The 19,627-nt window shown below is 42.7% G+C and overlaps 1 protein-coding gene across 1 annotated transcript; it reads left to right on the top strand.

The window, feature by feature from the left end:
* Positions 1-4,355: 4,355 nt before the first annotated feature.
* LOC133046131 (serine protease 45) lies at positions 4,356-12,053 on the top strand. The gene is made up of 6 exons (XM_061129075.1): positions 4,356-4,458; positions 6,368-6,394; positions 9,525-9,672; positions 10,176-10,450; positions 11,332-11,495; positions 11,820-12,053. The coding sequence occupies exons 1-6, from the start codon at positions 4,356-4,358 to the stop codon at positions 12,051-12,053; spliced, it is 951 nt and encodes a 316-aa protein (XP_060985058.1).
* Positions 12,054-19,627: the final 7,574 nt, after the last annotated feature.

Genomic DNA, 19,627 nt, shown 5'->3' on the forward strand with positions numbered 1-19,627 from the left:
TAGGGACTGGAATGAAAACTGACCTTTTCCAGTCCTGTGGCCACTGCTGAGTTTTCCAAATTTGCTGGCATATTGAGTGCAGCACTTTCACAGCATCATTTCATGGCAGATAGACGGAGAAACAGTGGAAACAGTGACAGGCTTTATTTTTGGGGGTTCCACAATCACTGCAGATGGTTACTGCGGCCATGAAATTAAAAGACGCTTGCTCCTTGGAAGAAAAGTTATGACCAACCTAGACAGCATATTAAAAAGCAGAGACATTACTTTGCCAACAAAGGTCTGTCTAGTCAAAGCTATGGTTTTTCCAGAAGTCATGTATGGATGTGAGAGTTAGACTATAAAGAAAGCTGAGTGTGGAAGAATTGATGCTTTTGAACTGTGGTGTTGGAGAAGACTCTTGAGGATCCCTTGGACAGTAAGGATATCCAATCAGTCCATCCTAAAGGAAATCAGTCCTGAATATTCATTGGAAGGACTGATGCTGAAGCTGAAACTCCAATACTTTGGACACCTGATGCGAAGAACTGACTTATTTGAAAAGACCCTGATGCTGGGAAAGATTGAAGGCGGGAGGAGAAGGGGATGATGGAGGATGAGATGGTTGGATGGCATCACCCACTCAATACACATGAGTTTGAGTAAACTCCAGAGTTGGTGATGGACAGGGAGGCCTGGCGTGCTGCAGTCCATGGGGTCGCAAAGAGTCAGACACGACTGAGCAACTGAACTGATGTAAATCAGTGAAGTTAAAACATAGCCTCACACTGTACAGAAAAGTAAAATGGCTTAAAGACCTAATTATAAGACATAACACCATAAAACTCCTACAAGAGAACACAGGCAGAACTCACTCACAGGAAGCTGTGGTACATATAAAAGAATTCATTTGAATCACTTCTAATGAGATGGATGAAACTGGAGCCCATTATACAGAGTGAAGTAAGCCAGAAAGATAAAGACCAATACAGTATACTAACGCATATATATGGAATTTAGAAAGATGGTAATGATAACCCTATATGCAAAACAGAAAAAGAGACACAGATGTACAGAACAGACTTTTGGACCCTGTGGGAGAAGGCGAGGGTGGGATGTTTCGAGAGAACGGCATCGAAACATGTACATTATCTAGGGTGAAACAGATCACCAGCCCAGGCTGGATGCATGAGACAAGTGCTCGGGCCTGGTGCACTGGGAAGACCCAGAGGAATCGGGTGGAGAGGGAGGTGGGAGGGGGGATCGGGATGGGGAATACATGTAAATCCATGGCTGATTCATGTCAATGTATGACAGAAACCACTACAATATTGTAAAGTAATTAGCCTCCAACTAGTAAAAATAAATAGAAAAAATGGGAACAATAAAAAAAATAGATGAACAGTAAGGTCCTACTTTATAACACAGGGAACTATATTCAATATCCTTTAATAAACCATGATGGAAAAGACTGTGTATACCTGCATAACTGAATCACTGTTCAGTGTACCAAATGCTAACAACATTGTAAATCAACTATACTTCAGCTAAAAGAAAACCTGCTCTAAAATACCTCCTAAATAAAGAATGAACCACCCCATAAATCTAGAGTTCTTATATCCTTCAAAAAAAAATAAATCATACCAATATTTTCTTTGATCATTCTCCCAAGGCAATAAAAATAAAAGCAAAAATAAGCAAATGGGACCTAAGGAAACTTACAAGTTTTTGCACAGCAAAGGAAACCAAAAACAAAATGAAAGACAGCCTACTGACTGGGAGAATATATTTGCAAATGATATGACTGACAAGGGCTTAATTTCCAAAATATACAAACAGCTCATATAACTCAACAGAGAAAACAACCCAATTGAAAAATGTGCAGAAGACCTACATGGACATTTCTCCAAAGAAGACATACTGATGGCCAACAGGCACAAGAAAAGATGCTGAATGTCAGCATCTTTAATTAGTAGAAAAACACAAATCGAAACTACAGTGAGGTATCACCTCACACCATTGAGAATGACCATTATAAAAAAAATACATAAATAAATGCTGGAGAGGATGTGGAGAAAAGGGAACCCTCCTACAATGTTGGTGGGAATATAAAATGATGCAGCCACTATGGAAAACAATATGGAGGGTCCCCAAAAAGCTAAAAATAGATTTGCCATAAAGATTCAGTAGTCCCACTTCTGGTCATATACATGGATGAAACTATAATTTAAAAAGATAATGCACACCCCTATGTTCATAGCAGCACTATCCACAATAGCCAAGACATGGAAACAATGTAAATGTCCATCAACAGATGAATGCATAAGAAGACATGGTACATACATACGATGGATTACTACTCAGCCATGAAAAAGAACAAAATAATGCCATTTGCAGTATGATAGATGGACCTCAAGATGATTATATTAAGTGAAGTTAAGTCAGAAGAAGACAAATACCAAATGATATCACTTATATGTGGAATCTAAAATATGACACAAATGAACATATTTATGAATCAGAAACAGGCTAACAGACACAGAGAACAGACTTGTGGTTGCCAAGGAGGGGGTGAGGGAAGGATAGATCCAGAGTTTTGGATTAGCACATGCAAATAATTATATATACAATGGATAAACACGCAGACTTTTTACCAGCTGAGCCACCATGGACGCCCAAGAATACTGGAGTGGGTAGCCTATTCCTTCTCCAGCAGTCTTCCCAATGAGGAATCAAAGCAGGATCTCCTGCATTGCAGGCAGATTCTTTACCAACTGAGCTATCAGGGAATCCACTGTATAGCATAGGAAATATATTTAATGTCCTGTGAGAAGCCATATATTAAAAAAAAAAAAGAAAAAGAATGCATCTATATAATCTCTGTACTCAGTCACTTGAGTCATGTTTGACTCTGCGACCCCATGGACTGTAGCTCGCCAGGCTCCTCTGTCCATGGGATTCTCCAGACAAGAGTATTGGAGTGGGTTGCCATGTCCTCAGGGGCTCTTCCTGACCCAGGGACTGAACCCGTGTTTCTGTGTCTCCTGCATTACAGGTGGATTCTTAACCCACTGAGCCACCTGGGACACCCCATATAATCTATATATCTATATAAATAAGTAACTTTGCTGTACAGCAGAAATTAATGTAACATTGTAAATCAACTATACCTCAATAAAATAAAAAGAAGTCACTGAAGATTCATGGGTTAACAAAATAAAATTCAACTTCTCGTTCCTATATCATCCCAATCAGGTGTTCTTGGTTAGCAGGTGGCTTTTCTCTATGACTCCTCTCAGCCCTGTGGTTCATGCTTACCCACCTCAGAATTCCCTGGAGGGCTTGTTAAACTACAGATAACTGATTCCACTCCCAGAGTTTTAGGTCCTGTAGGCTTGGGTAGGTCTTAGGAATGTACATCTCTGAACAAGTTCCCAGGTGCTGCTCCTGCTGCTTTGTGGACCGCACTTGGAGAGCCACCGCTCTGCATCAACACAGCAGAGAAGTCAATCTTCTCTTCACTGCCTTTGCATAGAAGTGGCACATGTCACTTCTCCTCATGTCCTATTAGTGGAACTCATACTCTGGACCACTGCAGATGCTAGGGTGCAGAATGTGGTTCCCAGAGTTGGGTCCCCCACACTTGACAGAAGCAGCAGGAATCTTGATTGTCATCTCCCAATCCTGGATACACGAAGCAGATCCAAAAACAGCATTCTTCTACAAATCATCCTGTGAAAGCCCAAGGTTTCATATCCGCCACCATTTCTTTCAGTTTCTAGCATCCCACTGGTGGTTTGTGAAAGTGTATGAACGCCTGTCTTAGGTCTCCCCCAAGATCTCTTGTTCAAATCTTAGGTCCAGCTTAAATGTCACTTTTATAAGGACATCTTCCCTGATTCCCTAGCCTTAGTGTTCTTTTCTGGTGCTTTCTACCTCTTTCCAGAGTCTCAAAACAACATAAACTGAGAAACTCTTCAATGCAAGGGAAACATGGTTGTGATCAGAGGCCGGACGACATGTCGCCAACACCAGTCTGGGGATTTGGATGTGCCTTCACTGGCCAGGTTTGGAGGTACAGTCACCAACTTAAGGCACTTGAGGGTACTTCCATGGTACCGGCCACCGCGGAGGCAACGAGAGGCCGAAGGCTCCGCAGCCATCTTCACGGAGCCCGCAGGAGGTGGGGCATACGTGTTACTGAGTGTTCATGATTCCAGGGGCACCATCGCGCGTCATCGACGTCATCACGTGCTGGACGGGCCGTCACGTGTCTGAAGCTCCGTCATGTGCGTCAAGTGCAGGTGACGTCGTCGCAGCGTCCGCGTTTCATGCGAGCCGCCGCTGCCGCCGCTAGAGGCCGCCTCAGGGGCCTTATGGCCGTCTCGTTGTCCTGCCCTAGCGCAGGCCTTGCAGCCTCGAGGCCGCTAGGCCTGAGCCGCAGCTTCCTGCTGCTGCTACTGCTGCTGCTGAACTCGGGTGAGGGTGGCGTCTGTTCCGCGCCGCTCCCGCTCCCGGTCTTCCCCGACGCTGCCCTTCTCCAACTCGCAGTAGAGGCCGGGACGGGCCCTACGCCGCCGGCCAGCCCGGAGTCCCTTCTCCTCTACTGAGCCTTCGGGCCTCTCTCAGGGCGGTTCCTGTGTTCCAGGGCTCGCAAACTCCCGCCCTCTCTGCGTCTACTCTTAGGCCCGCCAGCCCTGCAGCCTCCTGAGGCCTTGTGGTGCCAGGGGAGTCATCCCTGCGTTGAGGGCTAAGCTCATGGCCTCCACACTTAAACCAGTGTTGCCTACTTCACTTTCTTCTCAGACCCTCTGTTCTTCAGAGGGTGTGTCACTAGCAGTGCCTTCCTTCCCTCAGGAAACGCAGGCCCTCAGGTGCTGTCTCCCTTGACTCCTTCAGCCCCGGGGGCCCCTCCAAACCTGACTGTTACCCTTTCTTTAGAAATCGGAGACAGGCCTCTTGTTCAAGGTCAGCCTGCTCACCCCTGCTCTGGACTCTGGGCCCTCCATCTGCACTCATTGATCTGTATCCTCTCCGTTTCTATTTACTGTGTTTCTTCACCCTGTCTCATCCCCTCACTGCTAGATTTCTCGAAGTAAGTTTTCACTTGATCTTTCCTTCGGGTGCTTCCTCACTTCTCACTTAATCTTTAGCCCGTTCCTGGCATGTCTTTGCCCTGTCATCCCTGACCTTTCCACTCCTCCCTCTTTGATTTTCTCTAATCCTTCCGCTTCTCTCAGGCGGTGCCTCCTGATTCTCCTCTACATCAGAGAGACTCCCGTCCTCTTCTGTGTTCCTCCCAGGCCCCCCATGTTCTGTTCATCCCTGACTTATTGGTGTTCCCAGAAGTCTTGTCTGCGTTCCCTCTTCACTGCTATCTGAGTGAACTCACTTGCCCTGGGTATTGAGCTGCAGCTGCCATTTATGTGATGCTCCTTCAGGAAACAATGTGCCTGGATGCACAGCAACATACTGGGCATCTGTTCTAGAAGGACCTAGAGCCGTCACAGCTCCTTGGGTTCCAAAGTTGAGATCCTCTTCTTCTGATAAACTAGGTTCTCTTAATCTGTCCTCTTACTCAGTGGATAGTAGTCATTCTTCTCTAAAATCAGAAATTGGAGAGTTATCCCTAGACTCAGCTATCTTCCTTAGTCCCACATCCAGCTCATCAAGTCTTTTGCCACTGCCATTCAGCTCTACTCATTTATAGCCTGGCTTCTGCCGAGTCTTTGGTGGAATCTTACTGCTTTCAACCTTTTCACCTTCCTATCTAATCTGCATACTGCCTTCACAATACAAGCCTGACCAGGTCACACCTCCATTGGTCTCCCTTCTCCCGGAGTCTCAGCCAGGCTTCTTGACCTGACTTATGAAGGCACTTCCGATTGACCCCTGACTTTCTTCCCCTGGCGTCATTTCTTGCCATCACAGGCTTTGTCCTTTATCCTCTAGAGTCTCCAGCTTGCATCATGATGTTTCTTTCATAAAAAAATGTCATTGTCACTTTTCATTTCTGTTTTACTCTCTCATCTTTAAGATCTGGCACAATAACCCCTCTTTCCAGAATCCTCTCTAACTCTCTGTCTTCTGGGCTTACCTGACACGTGGGGCCTTGTCCCCACATTGATCTCATATGCCTGACTGTGTGTTTACTTGTGACTTCTCTGCTGGACAATCTGCTCCTCAAGAGCAAATATAGGATGTGTCTGTCTGATACACCTCTGTCCCCAACCCCCAGCCCCTTGGCCTTGGACTCCAGGGCTGGAAACAGAGTGTGAGATTAGGAAATAATTGGTGAAGGATTGAATGAACTAATGAAAAGTGTACTTCTTCATTGTCATCCTGTTACAATGTCTTATTTCATCTCTGTTCCCCATTTCTCCTCCAGGTTACAAAGGAGACAGCACCAAACCAGGTGGGTAGGGTAAGACCCTGCCTCAAGAAAACCTTGGATCCTGGGAGGGTATATTCTGAAGAGGGTCACAGATATAGTGTTTCTGGGTCTATAGGAAGCAGAAATTCAGTGTAAATGGCCTGCTTTCTAAAGAACAGCCTGTGCCTACCAGGAAGTACAGACTCAACAATGCACAATGAAAGGGTATCTGGACCTCCTATGGGAATGCAGAGCCTCTTTAAGTTCAAGTCAGGCTGTATCCCATCAGGGAACATGCCCAGGAAGAAACCTTTTGAGCTCTGAACTGTTCATTTGCAGATGGAGCCTCTTGGGCCTTATGGAAGTGTCTGTAGAGCCTGGCTTTTCTGGGATCTTCCTGTCTTTTTCCTTAGACTTTAAGGGTGGAGGGTTGTGTTGTTCATAGGTTTCCATTGTCACAGGTGCACCCCAATTTATTGTGAACTGTTATTTTTTCTCTTATCTTTGCCCCACCCCTATTCCTTCTCTTCACTCTCCTCCCAACCTTTCTTGTATGTTCAATGCATATCTTTGTATTTTGGTATAAATACATATTGTGGTTTTGTGTGCATGTATTTTTAACTTACATAAACAGTATGTGCTCTAGATCTCTTTCTGTTTCCTCCTCTTTTCATTTAGCTCCATTTAAAAAAATTTTCCTTGGAAATAATTTTAAACGTACAAAAGACTGAAAATAGTACAAGGAACACACACATATACATGATTTTTTTCAGAATCAGTTGAGAGTAGCATACCACTCTATCTCTGAATACTCTGATGTGTATTTTTTAAGGATATTCTCTTAGGTTATCACAGTACAATGTATGAATTTCAAAAATTTACATTGATACCATATTTTTATCTACTGTCCATACTCTAATTGAGTCAGCCCTCTGCATTCCTATCAGCAGTTTGTGAAGGTGTATTTATTGTTACAGACCTCCCACCCCTTGGCTTCATCCAGGTTTTGCCTATCTAATATATTAAAAAACTGACTCTTTAGTTTAATTGATATTTTTCTCATTACTAATGAGCATGTCTCATTGTGCTTTTGGCCTCTTGAATTTCCTCTTCTGATAAATTGATTGTCCTTATTCCTTTGTACATAGTCTATTGTTCTTTTTTCTTGATGATTTCCTAGAGTTCTTTGTATATTCCTAACAAAAGCATTGATTTTAGACATTGCAGATATTACCTACTAATCTGTCATCTGTCTGTTAACCTTGTTCCTGGGGTCAAAAATCCTTGATTTTTATGTAATCATGTTAATCAGTTTAATGCTTTTATGGGTTGTGGTTTGAGGTTTGTTTAAAGAGTCCTTTTCGATCCCAATGTCACATGTTTGGCTGTTAACTTTACAGTTTTACCTCCAAGGTCTTCAAGTACTACCAGAGAAGAATTGAGTTTTGTTTTTATTTATTTTATAGTGAGCCAGTTTTCCCAGCACCATCTGCTCAACAACCCATCATTTACTCAGATTGTGGTAGCTCCTTTATTTGCATTAAGTTCCTGTATCCTGAAGAACAATTTCAAGTTCTCTGTTCTTTTTTTGGGGTCCACTTGTCTGTCCTTGTCAGTACCACAGTTTTTGTTACTATGGTTTTGATGTGTGCCTTAGTATCTGCTGGGGCAAGTATCCCTTCTTTGCTCTACTTTATGGACCTTTGTTTTTCTATTTCAATTTTCAAGTAAGTTTATCAAATTTCTTAAAAATTCAAACTGAGAAAGTGACTTTACAGATTAATTTTGGGAAGAATTGCATCTGAAGTATTTAGTTATTCTATTTAAAAACAATGGGTCCTCCATTTATGCCAGTCATCTTCAGTGTCCTTTATTAGAGTTTAAAATGTATTACCACAGACATCTTCCTTAGTGTTGAATACTTGAATTCCAGGGTATTTTATACTTTTTAGCTATAAAATGTATCTTATTTTGAATATAGTTGTGCTATATTCAGGTTGGTTGGGGTAGAGAAATGTTGCTGATTTTACAAATCAACTATTGAAGTATTATATACATGCACACAAAAAGTGCACAAATTGTGTGCCCAGCTCATGAAATGATCACACAGTGAATGCATCTGTGCAGTCTCCACCCAGTCAGGAAGTGGAGTGGTACCAGCGCCCAGAAGCTCCCTTCTCTCTTCCCAATCACTTCCTTTGCCCTCCTCCCACAAAGTATCATTACTCCTGGCTTCTGAAAGTATAATTTTTTTGGTCTCTTCTTTAATGTTGTATGATGTTTCCTGTAGGTTTGTTGCATGTTACTTTTATAAATAAGGATTTTCTTTCTGTTCCTAATTTGCTAAAGTAAGAGTTTGTTTTGTTTTTTAGTCATAAAGCTGTGTTGAATTTTTGAAATGCCTTTTTCTATATCTGTTGAGAAAAGCACATGATTTTTCCTTAGAGAAAAGAACTGTTTATGTGGAGAATACACCAAGAGTGCTTCCACTGTGGACTGCCCTTGTGCCCTGGGACAATCTCTACACGATCATGGTTCATTATTTTAAAAAATATAATATCAGCTAGTATTTTATTTACAAGTTTGCACGTATGTTCACATTCATACAGTCATACAACTTGATGTTGAAACTACTTGCAAACTAACAAGTGTGTAAGCTGTGAGTGGGAGGCCTCTGTTGGCTCCATGCTGGGGCTTTTTCTTGAATCGTCTATGTAAAGATTTCTGACATAGAAGTCTGGAGATTTTCTTGACTCTGAGTAGTATGGGGACAGAGGCCTTTTGCATTTAAGAGATGCAGAAAACCTTTTAGGAACATGGCCTTGGGACATAAGAAAATGCATTTCCTATCTTGGGACTCCTTCTCTGCTTCTCCCTTGTTTTGAACTTTTGTGCTTTCTGCTCCCTGTGTGTCTCAGTGTCTCTCTGCTCCTCCTGTTGTGTCTCTGTTTTGATGCTTTTTATCTCTGTTATTGTCTCATTTTCTCTCCAGCTCAGTGCCTTTGGGTAGGCCTCTGCGCTTCTCTCAACTTTAGTTTCCCCTTCTTTGAAATGGAAGCAAGTCCCTGAGTTTACAGCCTTGTGCAAATTCCCCTGGGGGCATCTTGGTCTTAGTCATCCTTAGCCTCCTCTTTGTGGCCACTGTATCTCCCTGGCACACTTGTTCCTGAAGCTTGTGGCCAACCTTGGTGGCCGAAGAATTTGGACATGTCCCGCCATTGGCCCTGGGAAGTGAGCCTCCGAGTGGAAAATGAGCACGTGTGTGGAGGGGCCCTCATTGACCTCAACTGGGTGGTGACTGCTGCCCACTGCATCCAAGGGTGAGTATCGCTTCTGGAGACCCAAGACTGTAAAGAACCCAGCCTAGACTCCTTGTTTCCTCTGTGAAATAGTGTGGGAGTATAGGAGGTTGGGGGAGTGGGAAGGGATGTCCAGAATAGGAGAGAGTCACTCTCATGATCTCACAGAGGCCAGGGAACTGAGCCAGGGCAGGAACCCGAGCTACAGAGATTATCCTAGCCAGGGCAACAGGCAAACCCAGCATACACCCCACCCCTCACACACATGAGAACCTGCATGCATGCTAATAACTGCACGCTTAAACACACAACACATAGACCAGGCCACTTGATCAGCTCGACTGATGAATGAGGAGGCAGTCATATCTCTGACCCTGAGGACCCCCAGGCTGGATGGGCAGGATGGAGTGAGCAGGGCAAATCAGGCAGGACTTCTGCTAACGGGAGCATCCTTGGTGAAGGTAGGAGCATAGTGTTGCTTGAGAACCTGACATCCACCAGATGGGGTTCTGTGTCTCCTGTAGCACAAAAGAGTATTCAGTGCTTCTTGGCACCTCCAAGCTGATGCCCCCGAATGCCACGAGAACCATCTTGATCCCTGTGAGGGACATCATTATGCATCCCAAGTACTGGGGCCGGACCTTCATCATGGGTGATGTGGCCCTTCTCCAACTTCATAGTCCTGTCATCATCACCAAGTATGTGCAGCCCATCTGCCTTCCGGAGCCCAACTACAGCCTGAAGGTTGGGACACAGTGCTGGGTAACTGGCTGGGGCCAGGTTAAACAGCGCTTCTCAGGTAAGGAGGAAGGGGTTGGGGGTGAGGTATGGCACCCCAGAGGGTACACTCCATTCTGTTGGGGTCTTGCCTGCTGAGCCCCTTCATGGTGCCTCTCACGAAGCTGTTACCTCTGACCCCTGGTTCTTTGGATGTGTTAGGATTGCTCCTCACATGAGAAGTGTTGCCATGGTTTACACCGTTGCACTTGCTGTGGGCCCTTCATGTAGACCTAGGAAAGCCAGATCATTTGCTTCTTTCAGAAGCTTAGAGTTAGGGATTCATAAATTCATTCACTTATTCATTCACCTGACAAATGTCAACGTTCAGGCATCTGCCACGTGCCAGACCCTTGGCACTGAGGCTGTATGTCCTGCCTCTTGGGAACTTATAACTGAGTGTTGGTAGGGGCCCAGACTCACAGGGAAAGAGGCAGAGACTTTGTCAGGTGATCATGAGAGTAAGTCAGGAGGAGTGTGGGATGAGCTCTGGGCAGAAGGTCTGCCCAGAGGTGCAGAGGTGTGCCTGAGGTTCCAGAAGGAGGGGTGAGTGTCAATCAGGTGGCAGAGGGCACAGCCAGTACAAAGCTCAGAGGCTGGAGAGAAGCAGCGTGGTGTTGGGGTCCCAACTACAATGGGAGTAGTTGCACTGAAACTTGTATTGTATCCTGCTTGGCTCAATAGCAAAAGATTCCCAGAGAAAAGGATTTTGGAGTAGAGCTTTAGAGAGTTAGGTGCTTGTCAGACATGGTCCACACCACAGGGGAAGGGCCAAGTGAAGGAGGGCCTGGAGACGTGAAGGGCTGTGGCCAAGTCTTGATGCTGGAGGTGACAAGACCCTGGGAAGAGGCAGGGTTGAGTGGAATGAGGAGTCAGTTCTCACCCCACTGGACTCCTCTACAGCCAACTCCACGCTGGCCCCAGATCTGCAGGAGGCCGAGGTGTTTATCATGGACAACAAGAAGTGTGACCAGATTTACCGCAAGAAGTCCCGCATCCCCCGCGTTGTCCCCCTTGTGCTGGGGGATATGATTTGTGCCACCAATTACAGAGAAGACTTGTGCTCTGTGAGTTTCTGGGAGGTTCTGGTGGCTGTCCTTTGGTTGGGATGACTCCAGATGGGGGGCAGGTCCCCAGGGAAGGGTTTGCTTGGCCTCCCTCTTTGTCATCATCATCAGGCAGAGCCCTTCTCCCATCTTCCTTCTCCGTGACTTTGATTTTTGCCTGATATTCTGGGATGGGGTCCTCAACTGAGGAGTGAAGGAAGATTCCAGGTAGTGAGATTGAAACAAGCTTCCAAGCAGAACTCAGAGGGTGGGCATTCTGGGTCCCCTAGTCCCTTGGGCCTCAGCTGGGCTGGGAGCCTCCATCACTCCTTTCTCTTTGCCTAGGGGGATTCTGGGGGCCCATTGGCTTGTGAAGTCGAGGGCAGATGGATTCTTGCTGGGGTGTTGTCCTGGGAAAAGGCCTGCGCCAAAGTACATAATCCGGGCGTGTATACCCGTATCACCAAATACAGCAGATGGATCAAGAAGCAAATAAGCAATGGGATTCTCTCAGTTCCCTGCACCTCTGCCTGGCTGCTACTCCTGTTCTGGCTGCTGCAGCCCCAGATGGGCCCCTGATCTTCACTCTCCCTTCTCCGTGCTTTGCCTTTGCTGAATGAGGCCAGACCAAGATTAGATCAAGGTCATGGATCTGTATTCAACAAGAGTCAAGATGGGGAAAAAGTGGCCCCTGGAACTGAGTCTAGCTTTGGCCTCCTAGTGGGGAGGGAAGTGGTGGATGACTAAGCCTTGAGTGACCAGGAGAAAGGAAGTGTGGCCTAGAAGTGCTCTGGAATTGGGGACCAGGGTAGCAGGGATTAAATTTGTGAAAACATAAACTGACTCTCTTCTCTTTTCTGGGTGGCCCTGGGGATTGGGGATTGGTGGGTGGGCAGGACCTCCTGGAATTAATTCTCAGGAGGCTTCCCAGAGTGGAGACTGTTGGTTTTTGCTAAGCCACTTGTGCTGGGGCTTTGGGAAAAGGCCTGGGCCTGAGGCATCAGTTTTCTCAACTGTAAAGTGGGTGTGACGGGAGCAACTGAGACATGCACTGTAGGTGACAGTAGGAAGGATCTGTCCTCCAAAATCAGCTTGCTTTTTTTTATAACTGGCATATAAAAGATTGATTACAAAAGTCCTGTTCCTATATTTTTTTAAAATTAAAAATAATTAAAAGCAATAACTGATGTTTGGTTGTGATTTACCAAAAAAAATTCAGAAATACACATAAAGATTCCCCCTTGCTCATTAACCCCCCACCAGTAATGCTGCTTCCCTCCTCCAAAGTAATCATTGTTAGCATCCTTAAATATATCAATGATTTTTTAAGCAATTAGACACATATATATTGTTAAATAACCTACATTAAAAAAAACTATATGCCTTGAAAACCTTTCTATGTCAATACCCAGAGCTATTCATAATTTTACATTATTTCATATGTACCATGTGAATGTGTGTATATCATTTAACCAGCACCAGGTTTTAGGCATTGCAGAAGTGTTGCCGTGAATGTGTTCTTGCACACTTGGGGATGGAGTGGGAGAGGAGACACACTGAAGTATGTCTGCAACTGTCTTCCTAGGAGTGTACTCAGGGGAGGACCATCAAAGGAAACACAAATGTAGTAATTTTGGAAGAATACTATTTGTATAATTTACTCCTCCCAAAGGCTGAACAAGTGTACATTTATACCTTTAGTATACAAGAATGAATATTTCTTCTTTTTTACTAAAAATAGATACTATTAATTTTCAAAAATTTTGCCTATCCAGTGGTAGAAAGTTATATCATTGCTGTTTTAATTTGCATTTCCTTGATTGGAAGAATACCTTTTCATGTGTTTATTGAAAAAAAGGCACATCTTTCCCTTAATAAAACCTTTGCTCATATGCCTATTTTAGTAATTAAGTTGTTTATCTTTTTCTCATGGAAGGTCTTTCTCTTTTGTGAATATTTTTTTTGTTGTTGTTGTTCAGTTGCTAAGTCATATCTGACTCTTTGCCACCTCATGGACTGCAGTCTGCCAGGCTTCCCTGTCCTTCACTATCTTCCAGAGCTTGCTCCAACTCATGTCCATTGAGTTGGTGATGCGGTCCAGCCATCTCATCCTCTGTCACCCCCTTCTCCTCTTGCCCTCAATCTTTCCCAGCATCAGGGTATTTTCCAGTGAGTCGACTCTGAATATTTAGCGTTTTAAAGAATTATTCATTTATTTATGATTGTGCTGGGCCTTCATTGCTGTGCACGGGCTTTCTCTAGTTTATATGAGCAGGGGCTACTCTTTGTTGTGGTGCAAGAGCTTCTCTTGCAATGGTTTCCCTTGGTGAGGAGCACAGGCTCTAGGCGCATGGGCTTCACTAGTTGTGGTGCTCAGGCAAACTTGCTCTGTGGCATATGGAATCTTCCCAAACCAGGGATTGAACCTGTGTCTCCTGCTTTGGCAGGCGGATTCTTATCCACTGTACCACCAGGAAAGTCCTGAATATTAAGTTTTTGTCAATTACTTTACAAATATTTTCCCCAGTTGCTGCCTCTTATCTTTTAGAAATATGTAGAATAGAAGGGTAATCCTCCTGTAAAGACTTCAAAAATTATTATTGAATGAAGTCAGTCAGTCTTTATTTTCTTTAAGAATTTTGGGGCTTGCTTAACTTGGCCTATTCCACCTCCAGATTATAAAGCTGTATTCACATATTTGATATTTTGATAAATTTGTTTTTTATGTGTAACTAATCCATTTGAAATTTGTTTATGTATAGTGTAAGGTCAACCTCTAACACTATTTACTGTAGAGTCCATCCTTTTCCTGCTGATTTGAATGTCCACATTTATAATAACAAAATTCCAATATATTTGTGGGTAGATTTTTTAAAAATCTCTGTATTTCCCACTAATCTGTCTGTTCCTGGGCTAATGCTGTACTGTGTCAACCAGCTTCATGTTATGTTTTGTTAAATGGTAGCAAAAGCTATCTTCTTAAAAAAAAAAGCTTAATCTACAAAGTTTGCCTTTCTTATAAACTTTATAATCTGTCAGTTTTCATTAAAATTTTTTCTTTAATATTTTTCATTAAGAATATTATTGGTATTTGAATTAAAATTAAATGCACAGAATAATTTTAAGAAGATTGTTATTTTTACAGTATTGAGTTCCTAACCAGGAATGTAGTATATGCTTCCACTTATTCAGCTCTTCTATTCATGGATGTCTGGGAAAATACTGAGTTTATTTCTGAGTAGTTTACAAGTTTTGATTATGTTTTTTAGGAATGGTATCTTTTCCATTACATTTATAAAACTCCATGTATTAGGTATTTTAAAGCTGTCGAATGGATTAAAAGCATAATGATCTTGATTCCTGGTCATCTTGCACAGCTGTGTATTTAATTCAGTAGTTTTTCAGTGATTCTCTTGGCTTATTTTGGGGTAATCAAATTACCTAAAATGGTCACAGCTACCTCTTGTCCTTTTTTAAATTCACACCATTTATTTCTTTTGCTATCTCCTTGCTGGAGACTCTAGCACAATATGAATTAGTAGCAATAATGGTGGGAGTATATGTGCTGAATTCTTCTTTTATTCATTTCATAGATACTTATTGGGACTTCCCTCTGTGTGAGGCACTGTTTTGGGCCCTGGTGACACAGTTGTGAGCTATTAAAATATTATTTTTATTAAATATGTTTACATAATGAAATATGTTACTAGACTTTCACTAGATTGCTTAGGTAAATTTATAATATTCTCTGGATTCATTTTTCTACCATTTTGTTTAGAATTTTTGTTCCAGTGTTGTACTGGCCTGCAGTTTTCTTTTTTGTCCCACTCTTGGTACCATTACTATCAGTTCAGTTCAGTTGCTCAGTCATGACTGACTCTTTGTGACCCCATGAATCACAGCATGCCAGGCCTCCCTGTCCATCACCAACTCCCGGAGTTTACTCAAACTCATGCCCATCGAGTCGGTGATGCCATCCAGCCATCTCATCCTCTGTCATCCCCTTCTCCTCCTGCCCCCAATCCCTCCCAGCATCTGGGTCTTTTCCAGTGAGTCAACTCTTTGCATGAGGTGGCCAAAGTATTGGAGTTTCAGCTTCAGCATCAGTCCTTCCAATGAACACCCAGGACTGATCTCCTCTAGGATGGACTGGTTGGATCTCCTTGCAGTCCAAGGGACTCTCAGGAGTCTTCTCCAACACCACAGTTCAAAAGCATCAATTCTTTGGCGCTCTGCTTTCTTTAAAGTCCAACTCTCACATCCATACATGACCACTGGAAAAACCATAGCCTTGACTAGATGGACCTTTGTTGGCAAAGTAATGTCTCTGCTTTTTAATATGCTGTCTGGGTTGGTCATAACTTTCCTTCCAAGGGGTAAACGTCTTTTAATTTCATGCTTGCAATCATCATCTGCAGTGATTTTGGAGCCCAGAAAAATAAAGTCAGCCACTGTTTCCACTGTTTCCCCATCTATTTGCCATGAAGTGATGGGACCAGATGTTATGATCTTAGTTTTCTGAATGTTGAGCTTTAAGCCACTTTTTCACTCTCCTCTGTCACTTTGATCAAGAGGCTCTTTAGTTCTTCTTCACTTTTTGTCATAAGGGTGGTGTCATCAGCATATCTGAGGTTATTGATATTTCTCCCAGCAATCTTGATTCCAGCTTGTGCTTCCTCCAGCCCAGCATTTCTCATGATGTACTCTGCATATAAGTTAAATAAGCAGGGTGACAATATACAGCTTTGACGTACTCCTTTTCCTATTTGGAACCAGTCTGTTGTTCCATGTCCAGTTCTAACTATTGCTTCCTGGCCTGCATACAGGTTTCTCAAGAGGCAGGTCAGGTGGCCTTGTATGTCCATCTCTTTCAGAATTACTTCATGGCAAATAGATGGGGAAACAGTGGAATCAGTAACAGACTTTATTTTTTTGGACTCCAAAATCACTGCAGCTGGTGACTGCGGCCATGAAATTAAAAGACGCTTGCTCCTTGGAAGAAAAGTTATGACCAACCTAGACAGCATATTAAAAAGCAGAGACATTACTTTGCCAACAAAGGTCCATCTAGTCAAGGCTATGGTTTTCCAGTGGTCATGTATGGATGTGAGAGTTGGATCGTAAAGAAAGCTGAGTGCAGAAGAATTGACGTTTTTGAACTGTGGTGTTGGAAAAGACTCTTGAGAGTCCCTTGGACTGCACAGAGATCCAACCAGTCCATCCTAAAGGAAATCAGTCCTGAATATTCATTGAAAGGACTGATGCTGAAGCTGAAACTCCAATACTTTGGACACCTGATGCAAAGGACTGACTTATTTGAAAAGACCCTGATGCTGGGAAAGATTGAAGGCTGGAGGAGAAGGGCATGACAGAGGATGAGATGGTTGGATGGCATCACCGACTCGATGGGCATGAGTTTGAGTAAACTCCGGGAGTTGGTGATGGACAGGGAGGCCTGGCGCCCTGCAGTCCATGGGGTCACAAAGAGACATGACTGAGACCTGAGAGGAGAGAAATACATCCTCTCTCTCAGTGTGGATGATGAAGCAGAAGGATGCTGGCCACCATTTTTCAATAAGGGGACTGACTCACAATGAAGTTGCCATCACTGTAGCGAGGAGACAGAAATTTTAAGCCTGTTTAAGTTAGCGTTTTACTTGGGAACTCCTAAATGGTACAAACTGCCTTTTGATTTTAGTGATCAAATGCACTTCTTTTTGTTTATTTCATGAAAATTCTTTTACCTTTAGTAGTCCAGTGTTCCCCTTTGGGGGGCTTTATTTTATTGTTCTTTTTCTGACTTCTTGAGTAGTATGCTTAATTCATTCATTATTTTTGGTTTCTGATCTTTTCGGTTAATTCCCTAAAATTTCCTGTGAGTCTCACTTTGGCCTCATTTGATATTTGACCTCATTGTCATTCGTTTCTATATTACTTTCTAATTTCACACTGTATTTCTTACTTAACCCAAGAGTTCTATCTGTTTGTTGTTTAATCTCCTGACAGATAGTTTGGGAGAGGGATAGGAGAATTTATAGAGGTTTTCTTTGTGCCTAGTATTTGGTAATTTTTATTGAATATTTCATGTGTGTGTGAAATAAAAGTGTGTGTTTTGAAACAGAGTTCTAGCTATAACTGATTGCATGAGGTGTGTTGATTGTGTCATTCAAATCCTCTCAACGCTTCAGATAGTTTATGTCTATAAATCTGTTGATTTATGAGAAGTTTATCATGAGAATTAAGACCGTTTCTTTTTTGGAAGGTAAAGAATGTTTATTATTTTTAAAGAATCAATGGGAGTATTGATAATGATACTAAAAAATTCTACAACTTAGGGGAAATTTAGAGATTGTTTTATTATTCTTTCATATTATGCATTTAAAAAGTTTTACCTGATAAAGAATTTATATGTGGAAAAGATGACATCTGTAAAAACATATGTACAGACAGGTACACTCACATTAGGGAACAAAGACTATTTCCTTCTGCAGTTCTACTTTTATTTTTAAAAGCTGTATTGTTAGGAGTACAAGATTCATGCCTACTATACCATCTTGGTGAAATATATCCTATCAGTGTAAAATACACCTGTTATTGCATTTAATATTTGTTTTTACAGAGATTCAGATCATAGAGTTCAGTCCTAACTCTGCTGTAATAATTGATTAGAATATAATTTTATATTTTGTATGTGTTTCTTATAAATTTTCCTGGGGGTTATTTTGTACATTCTACAATTTCTTGCTTCAAACATTTAATTCATTTATTTTCATTCTTTGTTACTCAGTAGTAAATACATTTAAAGTTATGAATTTGCCTTGAACATACCCAGTAAGTTTTTTCAATGCATTGCTCTATGACTAGTATTTTCTTTTTTTTTTTTTCAAGGTATATACACATTTTATTTAAAAAAAGTTTACAGTTTTCATTATACACAACTATTAAGAGGTTATAGTCAGAAGAGGCATTTGTCCTGTTGACAGAAGTGCCCACTAGATCATCACAATGCAAGGAGAAAGGTGGAAGGGAGGAGAGGGGGCAAGGAAAAAGTAAGTGATAAAAAGCTTAGATTTCAATTAAGGGCTGGTAAATCCCTTTTATCTCTTCAAGTATCACACAATATGTACCAAATACAATCAGTAAATAATGGCCATTTCTTCCCAAGCCCACAGCCAAGATGATTACTTGATGACTTAAAAGTCCGGGCCCTTCCTCAGGTGAGTGGAGAGCCTGAACACCTGAGGACTTACTCCCCCTCCCCCAAGGGGCCTCCACTCCATCCAGTCCCTAATGGAATCTCCAAGGTGTTCAGTGGCCAGAGAAAACATGAACATGGATTCAGAAGTCCAAAGAAACGCAGGTCTTTGCGTCCGATCGGAAATGATTTGATTTCAGTCAGTAAGGCTGTGAACCCAGGCAGGAAGTTGATGAGATGAATAAAACTCTAACTTTTGTTAATGGCTTTCACTTTTCTGATTGAGTCCCTAGAACACAGAAGGATCACATGCCATTTAAAAATCAAACCCTAGTTCCCAGAAAGTTGGTGTCTAACAACTTCACCATGGAGGCTAGCCAGAGGATCTGTTTTTCATGATTCTCGGCCATCCCAACAGGACGCCTAATAAAAAACAAGTGTCAGGTCAGGGCCAACTGGGGCTTCTGGGAGCCTTGTGAGGGGGAAAGAAAGATTCCTTCGAAGGGAGACACTCTTCTGGAGCTTAGATCAACCTGTTGGCAATTAGAACCGCTTTTGGAGTGGAAGAAAAATGTTAGGTACTGCAGAGATATATGGCAACTTCTGATAATTATCTCACTAATACGATAAACGCTGGTAACCTGCACAGTAACTTCAAGGAGGGTGATACAATTGAAGACAAAAACGCATAAATGCCAGTGTCTAGGTTGGCCACCATTAAATGCACCCCGTGAGGCCCCGGTGCTGGGGAGGCTGGGGGGCAGTGGGCCGTGGTGCAGCCATCTCGTTTGTCGTGTTCGGTGAGAGATGGAGCTCGGTAATTTGAACAGGGGCAAAGAATGCTTTGTGCTGATAAACCGCAAGGTAGGATTTCAAAAGTGAGGGGTACTAAAGAAGAGAAGGGAAACTGCCGGAAGCAGCTGTGATCTACCACTACTACATTTAACAATGTGCAGCC

The sequence above is a fragment of the Dama dama genome, chromosome 24 (genome assembly GCF_033118175.1).
Source record: "Dama dama isolate Ldn47 chromosome 24, ASM3311817v1, whole genome shotgun sequence".
In the NCBI taxonomy this organism is placed as follows: Eukaryota; Metazoa; Chordata; class Mammalia; order Artiodactyla; family Cervidae; genus Dama; species Dama dama.